Source organism: Eriocheir sinensis, chromosome 15 (genome assembly GCF_024679095.1).
Source record: "Eriocheir sinensis breed Jianghai 21 chromosome 15, ASM2467909v1, whole genome shotgun sequence".
Lineage (NCBI taxonomy): Eukaryota > Metazoa > Arthropoda > Malacostraca > Decapoda > Varunidae > Eriocheir > Eriocheir sinensis.
The window spans coordinates 11,792,745-11,802,749 of NC_066523.1; the positions used below are offsets into that span (position 1 = coordinate 11,792,745).

At 39.7% G+C, this 10,005-nt stretch overlaps 1 protein-coding gene across 1 annotated transcript; it reads right to left on the reverse strand.

Moving 5' to 3' along the window:
• Nucleotides 1–89: 89 nt before the first annotated feature.
• LOC126998913 (rRNA-processing protein FCF1 homolog) lies at nt 90–8,942 on the reverse strand. Its single transcript, XM_050861153.1, has 9 exons — nt 8,924–8,942; nt 5,993–6,235; nt 5,881–5,962; nt 3,756–3,823; nt 3,109–3,177; nt 2,825–2,945; nt 1,044–1,232; nt 676–770; nt 90–292 (listed from the first exon to the last, which is right to left on the reverse strand). The coding sequence occupies exons 3-9, from the start codon at nt 5,881–5,883 to the stop codon at nt 253–255; spliced, it is 585 nt and encodes a 194-aa protein (XP_050717110.1). The 5' UTR covers nt 5,884–5,962; nt 5,993–6,235; nt 8,924–8,942; the 3' UTR covers nt 90–252.
• Between the last annotated feature and the right edge of the window lie 1,063 nt (nt 8,943–10,005).

Here is a 10,005-nt window from a genome sequence, read left to right on the forward strand (position 1 = left end):
GTATATTAGTATCCAGAATAAATACACAAATTTAATACTGGTCCTTAATCCTTGTAGTACACTATTCAATGATATGAAAATTATTGGTATACTATAGAAACAATTTTATTTTCCAGCCAACATGTCAACTCTAAAATAGCTATACTACATGGTCAGGATCTTGAAATAGCACTATCATATATTGTCTTAACACTAAAGATTTACCTGAAATGAATCCCTTGATATACTTAGAATGACAGGACAAGGTAAGTTTTACATTTGAGGAGCATCCGGCATTCGCTCGATTACAAACCTGAAAAGAGAGACTATTGTACATACTAGATATTTCAAAACTGGTTACGATTAATTGATATATTAATATTGTGAATCTTAGGAAGCAGCAAGAAGAAAATAGAAGGTAGAGAGTATAAATGACAGATGCTATGTAGTTAAAGTGTCATAGTGGAATCCTTTCATAAAATCCAAATTGCAACACCCAAATTCCATTTGATCTGTAGTGCTCACCTTTGAATAACCCTCTTCCTTTTCACAGTATGTACAATTTACTCGACCAAAGTTATTCACTATCTAATATCACTTGTACTCATGTTGGTTTTAGTATTGTAAAGTTTCTACAATTCTGTTCATTAGGAATATCATAAAATTAATAAGGTGGGTAGACACAAATCAACTTACTTGTGCTGGCCAACACTCATGATTGGGACACCAGGAATTTTACGTATTCTTCTCTTCAGGTCTTTATCACAAGTTCCTACAATGTAACACTTGTGCTAAAAGAGAAAATGATTGTGAAACTTAGATACATATAATTCCTACTGTTTCTATTAAGTTCAAATAAAAATTGCTGTAAAAGTGAAAGTTATTATGTTGCACCATTATCCTGTTTACTTGTTACATAAAATAATGATATATATAGGCAAATTAATATATACTGGATACCGTACTACCTGCATATGCGTGGCTCCTTCAATCAGTTCTACACTATTACTGAAAGTTATCTAAACCAAACATTTTATATGAAATTATATTAAATATTACTTTACCTGTGTAACACGTTGAACAAGGCAGTCATCGGCATATATTCCCTTGTGCAAGCATGGAAGCCTTTCTATCCTAGCATCCTTGATAACTTTCAAAGCCAAACGGTATCGCTCTCCCAACCGCTCCAGTTCTCCCTGCACACACTCAGTCACATATGGAATACACTTGGCATACAGACAATCCATCATTCCCTGAAAACAAAGTATATTGGTAGGACCAAAATGTTTTATGATATAATGTTGCAATCTCTGAATGGATCTGAGGCAAAATTATTTCCTGAACCCTTACAGAAGTTTATTAACCCTTTCATGCACCAAAAGTTTAATAACTTTCTCTTTCCACTGCGACATCCGTCTGGGGCTCCCTAGGGGCCTCGCGGAATGGATATAGTGAAATGATTATATATAAAAAAGTAGCTTTTTTAATACAAGATATTCAACATATTGAAGTGTTCAGATATGAATTTTTATGCAGATATATTAATTTTTGTGGCATCAGGAAGGTTTTTCGTCGTGGCGCGTGAAATGAGTCAGATTCGGCGAATTTTCGTCGCGACTTCTGGTAAAGCTCGAGCTAAAACTAATGAAGCTAGGAAGGCGTGGTTGATGGCAAATGTAAGCTCTATTAAAACAAATTAATAATAAGAAAAAAAAAATTGGAAAGCACTAAAAAATAAAAGAGTTATAAGCAAAAAGATAGGACGTGTCCAAATCGCGGCAAAAGGGCAGAAAAACAGGCTATTTTGTGACAGCTCGTTGACAAACTTGGAATCGAGCTATCAAAAAATCTTTCGAGCTGGTCAAAGTACATTGCCAAGAGGGGCTACATGCCAAAGTACAGCCTTCTAGAGGCAAGAGCAATGCCACACTAGACAAAAACGACAAAGTGTCTGGAGTTCGTCAGAATTGCTCTCAAAAGGGTTTACGTTTCGAGCTCTTGCGACGAAACTACTGGTAGTAGGGAAATGTTATGCATCATATTGGAAAGCACATTGGTAGGGCTAAAGTATTTGTTAAATAAGTTTTTTGAAATTTTCAAAAAATGAGTGGGTTTCAAGGTTGGGAACTCAAAAATAGTTTTTTTACAGAGCCGTTTTTTGCGAATTTATTCAATTTTTTACCCTTTCGAGTCGGCTTCTGAGCCCGATCACTTATTAAAAAATATAGCCCTTTCATTTTGCCATCGATTGATATCAAAAAGATTTCTGTAGCCCCAGAAATAAGGGAGTTATGGTGATTCGCACCAAAGCAGCTGATTTTCCAAAATTCGCAGCTTAAGGACAGGGCTGGGGCAAGTTTCCGGTCCATAGTGTAGGGTTCACTGGCAGTGCCCATGTGCCACTTTGCATATGATTTCATCTTCACCATTTATTATTCACCACCATTTACGAATAAGTAAAGTAGGAGTCTTGTGTCCACAGACAAACTGCAGATGGGTATGAGGACAGACAAAAGTATATTCCATGATAGAGGCTTGGGGAAAAAAAAAAAAAAAAAAAAAAAAAAAAGGTCAAGAAAAATCTGTAGGAGAAAGGACAACAGATGGACCAAAAAAGTGATAGGGTGGAAAATAGCTGATATAAGAAGACTAGAGGGTAGGCCATTCAGCAGATGCTGTGATGAAACTACGAAATTTTCGGACCGTTTACATCAAAATATGAAACTTGTGGCATGGGCCAGAAATGAACTGAAATGCCTGGGAGAGGTCTATGTCCTGCAGTGGAAAGAAGCAGGGTGATGATGATGATGATGATGATGATACAGGCAAATTAAAATATCCTTACCTTAACAATATCCACTTTGTTTTTGATGGCAAAGTTTATGAAATTGGTATCAAGGAGGATACGATAAGGAGGGCCAAGCTGGGTATTGTATTCAAAGAAGAGTGCTGAGGAGTACTGTGGCCTGTTGGAATTATAAGTATGTATCATTATGGCCCTATCATATAATACTCAGATATATTGATAAAAAATTACTAACAGGAATTTAAATGTCATTATTAATCAATAATAATATCATGCATGAGTATCACCAATCTGAATGTACAGTAACACAGAGGAAATATTACGCTTCAACAAGTTTGGGTTCATTTGGGTCAGGCTTTTTCTCCTTCTTAGGTTTCCTGTCTTCCGGTTTTCTGTAAAATTACAAATAACTATCTAAATTTGGAGACACTAAATAAATTTTACTAATATAAACATATAGTATACTTAACATTTAATATATATTCACATATGACCAAGGAACAACAAATGTGATAAAGCCCATTGGTATGCATTAAAAGAATAAAAAAAATAATGTAATGTAAGTATCTTTTCTTTATAACTGGACAAACTTAATTTACACCCTCTAATATAAAATCTGGAAATATAATAAGCCACAGAGCTATAAAAGGCAACTTTTTGCCATTGGATAATGAATGTATACAATAATGATATTCATTCTCTTAAAGACTTTATATACTAGTTTAAAAAGTGAACCATGAAATGTAAGTTAACAGTTGCTATGATGTAGGGCAACACATATTTTCTATTAATCTTATAATAATATACCACGGTATGGTAAGTTTGTTATAAGGCCATACGCCAATTCTTAAGTTTTAAATCTAGAATAAATAACCTGCTTGAGCCAAGTTAACAACTACATCAAAAATATGCTGGAATCTATTTGTTTACATAGTATTCTACGTTAAAATACACAAGAGTGGATACATACAAGCGAGGATCATTTGAACTAATCATCCTCTTCATCACGGCAAATTTTCGTGTCTTCTTTCCCTTTGGCTGCAAATGAAACACACAAGAAAATTTAATGATCAGTTATTAACAATGAAAATAAGTGAAATTTTATTTTTTCCTCCTCTCTAAATCAGTGATGAACATTTCTGGTGAAAAGACAACTGCAAATACTGGAGTTGCTTTTGCTTTCTTATACTGAGAACAAGAAAAATATTTCATAGAATAAAACATGAATAGATAAAGTGAAACACCACCAGAGGAAGCTCTTAGGGCAGCTCAACTGCAATGGTGATGAATGAAGTCACTACCAAGAAGGGGATTTGGAAATATCATGGGTACAATGAAATACAAGACCACTATGAAAAAGATGTGTAGCTTACTATCCCTTATTTTTAATACTTTGCCCATGGTGACAGATTATCATCTTAGTGGGAATAGGGGTGATAAGTTGCTATCCTTTAGGTGTAAAGGGGTCCTGTTAGTTTAAGAAAGCATGGCAAGGCAGGGAACTGTTTGGTGGTGGCCTTGATCCTCAATTTTGAATTGTGTGTAACCCTGGATATTTACATTACTTTCTGCATTTACAAAACAAAATAACACCTGTCCAAAAAGTTTTGTTGTGTGCTGATTAGATTTCTATCATTGATCTATTTTAATTATCTTCATCAAAGATTTAGTGGGAAAAATAAAATGTTTTACTGGTTATATTAGGGTTGCCTAGGTTAGGTTGGTTTCCAACCATGTGCACCTTCATGTTCTGGTTAAATTTTCACCCTTTCACCATATCATGAAGTTGTACTACATGGTATTTTGAGTTGGCAGAGCTAAACTACACATTTACCACATAAGTATATATGAATATATGGTAATTGCTGTTTATCAGATTGTAGACTGATCCTTCAATCATGTTGCACCCTTGTGACAGTGACAACTCCCTCACATCAATGCTTACCAATGCTTACCGTCCTTTTCATGAGGCACTTGGATGGTGCGGGGGGCCCATAGTAACTGCTTGTGTTCTTTATATTGGCTAAGACCAGGTCAGGTAAGGCTAGATTTAGTTAGGTAAGGTTAGACTTAGTGGTGAATTTTCAGAACGTCACCCGTGGGACACTGTTGGATGAAACTTTTTCTCTGGTAGTTTTCTGTGTCATGAAATAATCTGATAACTGTTTCTGTCGTGAATCATTAAATCACTAAATGATTGACCTTTCAATGCCTGTTTTATACCCGCCGCCGCCCGCCACCACAGCGGCAAAATAGAGCTTGCAGAGAGGTTCAACTCACTTACTGTTTCTATATTTCATTCACTGCTTACAAGGATCACAAGTGGACAAACCAGAACAAAACCAGGCAAATCAATGTTTTTCCTGCTGTGTATTCCCCTAGCTTGCATGTGTGGTGGACAGCAGTGACTTATTTCTGCAAGGAGGTATTTCTCGCAACACTGGCCATGTAGTGGGCCACCCCTGCCACCGCCCTGCGCTGTGTATTTCCGCTGCCCCACACTGCGTGTTGAGTAAAATTAAACTAACCTACCTAACGGACCCCCCCCTCGACCCCCTTATTGGAGAGTTTTGCCCCCTGGATCCCCCTAATGGAGAAGCTTTGCCCCCTCGACCCCCCTTCTATTTGCGACAGAAAAGCAATACGGCAGTGTGTTGTTTGGGCACAAAATATACTTCATATAGCACCAAGGTGTTCTTTGCTGTGAGACGGGTGACGTTCTGGAATAATACCGATTTAGTTGGGTTAGACTTGTCAGGTTTAACTGTTTATAGCTCTACCTAACGCAAACATCAAGGCAATCACCAGCTGCCCGATGATGTCACACACTTATCCTTATGCCGCCCCAAGACTGTACAATAAGCTCCCTCCTGACATTAGAAGAACAAAGGATATCTCCAAATTTAAGAACTAAAAACATTTCTGTTCTCTGACTGCTATGACATGGAAACATTGACAATTAACATGGCATATAAGTTGTGATCAATATTGAAAATTTAATTAATTAAATATGTGGGTCCTGCAGAGAGCTTCGGCGGAAGTGGGACCTGATAAATAAGAAACACAAGTAAGTAAGTATGGCAACTATCACTTACCATTCTGTAGATTTCTTTTTGTTCTTTGAGGAGAAAGATTCAGGTTGTTTTATGGAAGAACGAAGACCATGGAACTCCCACACTTCTTCTTCTTCGTGGGTGTTTTATGGGGCTATTAACTATGAGCCAGCTGCCCCTCCACGTGCAGCAAAAAGGTAAACAATCCTTGGTCTCGGTCTTGGTCTTGCTTCGTCTGTTTCTTTTTCTTTCTCCTTGCTCTTTTCCTCTTCATCTCCTTTTCTTCTTTCATCTTCTTTATTTCCTTCTATTTCGTCATCATCACCGTCCTTTTTTGTTGATGTTTTCTTGTTATTTTCCTCGTCTCCTTTCCCCTTCTCTTTTCTCCTTTCTGAAACTGAATGAATACAATTCGTTGTTGTTACTATACGTGTTTTTACTGTTTACTGTTTTTTGTAGGTACTTCATCTAAATTACCTACGTAAATCGCCCTTATTAATCCCTATCAGCTCATTATACGCCTCCGTGGTCTAGTGATCAGCGTGCATGGTACCACTCCGCGGGCCCGGGCAGTCGGCGTTCAGCTCACACAGCTATTCATCCTCCCTTTGAAATGTCAGAATTTTTCTCTTCCACACGACCACCGAGAAATTAATCCAGACAAGGAAAGGTTTGCCGGCGCCGGGGATCGAACCAGCGACCAGCGTAACGGGAGAGTCACTCCTTTACCAGTCGGCCAAAGAGGTAACCCACTGGCTAAGTGGGTTATGGGAGGCTCGCCCATCAGGCAAGTCAGCATTACACGTCTCCCCATTCCCATTTAGATTCATTTATGTGTGTCGAGTTCCCGTTTTCTATGAACTTCGGAGAGCATGGGCTATCACTCTACCTGTTACCCTCTCGGGGTGACACAACAGAACCACAGGAGAGGATGCCACCGCCTTGCCACCAGTGAAATGCCAGAATTTTCTCTTAACTCCACTCCCACACGGCCACTGCGTGTAACGAAACACACGAGAAGTTAATCCAGACAAGGAAAGGTTTGCCGGCGCCGGGGATCGCACCCGCGACCAGCGTAACGGGAGAACCACTCCTTTACCAATCGGCCAAAGAGGTACCCCACTGGCTAAGTGGGTTATGGGAGGCTCGCCCATCAGGCAAGTCAGCATTACACCTTTCGGACTGGTCGATAACTGGGGAAGATAAACTGTGGTAATCCGAATGTCACACTGGCCCTGTGTCCCGGGGTAATGGGCTCCCTCCCACCATAGGCTCAAGGGGCAATGCGACAGAGATGAGCACCGAGGCCACGCCCAACTATAGCGTATGCCCCCGACTTTATCTTTACCCAACTCAGAAAATTTTGGGCTTTACGGTACCTAGTCTTTCTCTGTGCGGTCTCTTACTAAACCCAAGGATTATTTGTGATTTTTCTCCAAACTGATTCGAAAAAATATATATATCCTTTCTGTAATAATGGCGCCATAACTGGAGAAAAAAAACATGATCAAGCCAATGCAGAAATTAAATTCATTATATCAACTGAGCTTAGAGAGCAGTACAAAACATTCAGAATCTTTACGCATACGCTACATTTATTGGAAGGGAAAAAGAGTATCACAGAGTTTAAGGTCTCCCGTTCCAGACTTCTCAAAATCTAGTGTGCATGCTCACAGCGGCCCATATTTTGAGTTGCGAAATACAAACTTTTCACTGCGCGTTCGCTCGCTTCTTTCCAGTTCCGAGCATATTTTTCTTGCAAGAACAATCGGCAAAATGATAGTAGAACAGTACCCCAAGCTTTGCCCATAGAGTTTTTTTATCAGCCCTGCCGAAACCGCGAACATGAAAGCAACCGAAAACGAAGGACACCTGACAGGTATACCTCTTACCAGATTGGCGAAAAAAAATAGAGAGGGGCTACTAAGATGTTTCACGATTGGGAACTGTGAAATATATATCTTACGGGGGCCGTGGGGAGTAGTAAAAAAATTCAGGGGGGAGCATAGTGAGGTTAGTTTTTTTATCAATAGATTCTAAAGTAGTGGTGGATATAAGAAGGGGAGTTATAGGGAGTAGGGTAACAGATTTAGGGATGGAGATAGTTGACTATGTAACATCACATGTTATCTATGTGTTTTGTTCATAGGAATATCTAAGCTAGTCCACTCTAACCTCTTATACTTTTCAGATTCTATATTTGTTCCTTCAATCAAGATTCGTAGGGTTCGTGTGTGCACAATGACACCGAGGTTCAATGGGCAAGGAAGCGATTTAAAAGTCTTACCATTTGATATTATTAAAAAAATACGCGTTTTTCTGTCGTATAATAAGAAACAGTCCTTTAGGTGAAGCCCAGCAGGGATTTTGCTAGCTGGGCTCCCCGAGTGTTGCAATGGTGAACGGCTCCGGCATGAATGTATGTAAGTACTGGTAGACATGTCGGAGAATAAGCGTGTGTGGGGGGTGGGGGTGGAGGTGGGGGGCAGACAAAATAACTGAAAAAATAAATAGATAGAAGCATGTAGGTACAGAAAAGGTAAAAAGAGAAAAATACATACAGACAGATCGATTGATCGCTCGATCGATATAGATAGATAGATTGATAGACATAGATGATTTGATTAACACAAACAAAGAGGGTACATATACACACAAAATTATGTAAGAGCACGCAGCAATGGGCACAAAATGGATAGCCTATATTCAGATTCAGGAAGGAGGTAAGTGAAGTGTCTCAAGAAGAGGGCGGTAAATGAGTGGAACAATATGAGCGCTTATATAGTTGATGCAAATGCGACTGAAATTTTAAAATAGAGGTTAGGTAGTTTTATGGATTGAAAGGGAAAGTAAAGTTGGGGGCATCCGCTATAGCTGCGCGTGGCGGCGGTGCTCATCTCTGTTTCGTTGACCCCATTAACCCGACACAGGGCCGGTGTAACATCCGGTACCACACTTTACCCTCCCTAGGTTTCCCCAGGTACCCATTTATCGCCCATCCCGAAAGGAAGGATGAGCAGTTGAATGGACTGCACGTCGACTGCCCAGGCCGGAATTCGACAGATTCGTAGTTAGAGATACTAACCAATGCATCGAGAAGCTCAGGAAGTTGGTAAATAATTCATTCTCAGGAGGTGCCATGCATGTGTAGGCCGTCTGACCTCTTGTAGTCTCCTTGTACATCCTGCTGGAACAAAGGACAAACGTAATTCTTAAGATTCATGTTTGGTGATAGCAGCAACAACGATGCATATCTAGAGCGTGCACGTAAAATCCTTCGAAGAGAACTGTTTCGGAGATGAAAAAAAGCCATATAAAGCCATAGTTCACCTTTCTCGTTTCGTTCCCTCCCGACAACGTGTTCCCAAAGGCAGGCAACTTCCTGAGCCACACTCCTTCCTTTGGTTGCCGCGCCGCTCACCGTGTGGCCGCCTCTCCGGAGCATGGCAACGAGCAAACATCACGTGCTAATCCTACACAGCCCCCTCGCATTTACTGAAATTGTCAAGCACGTAAACATACCTATTTTAATTTTTCCCAAAATTGATATATATATTCTAGAACTAAATATTTTCCGGTGCCATTTCTCCTGAGACATTAATCTGTGCCTTTTTCGGGTGCCATTTTCCTGGTGACATAAATCTGTTCTTAAGATTTTTTTAGCGACATTTTTTTTCCTGTGCCACTCTTTCCAGTAACATCAGTTCCTGTGCCACTTTTTCCCGTGATATTTATTTTTGTGCTAGTTTTTCCTGTATTATTTTCCCTGTGACCATTTTTCTTATGACACTTTTTCTGCGACCTTTTTTCTTGTGATGTACCCGGGACCCTTTTTTCTCCAGATACCGCTTGCAACATGCCCTCTACACATAAAATTTTGCAAGGGAGAGCTTTGGTTAAGAAAGTGCTTTAGTGAGAAGTGGATTGTAGGACTATGAGATCATTTCCTATATTCATCTTTTCTTTCATCATCGATTCGGTGTCGGATTGCTGAGAAAGTGGACGACAAATCGTGTCACGTTCAAACCCGTGGCCTATATTTTACTGCCTCAGCTGGCTTGGTTCAGGTAGCGACACATCACACTCCTCCATAAATCACTCTGTGTTGACGTGCACAAGTCCGGCAGCTGCTCAGTCCACAGTTGTGTAACCTGATTCCTATAATAC

What these genes read in the sequence shown, in the direction of transcription:
- LOC126998913 (XM_050861153.1), bottom strand. An exon ending in ACAAAGTGGATATTGTTAAG is followed by an intron (nt 1,233 to 2,824) that starts GTAAGGATATTT and finishes CTTTGTTTTCAG; the next exon opens with GGAATGATGGATTGTCTGTA. An exon ending in TTGTTCAACGTGTTACACAG is followed by an intron (nt 771 to 1,043) that starts GTAAAGTAATAT and finishes TTTCTCTTTTAG; the next exon opens with CACAAGTGTTACATTGTAGG.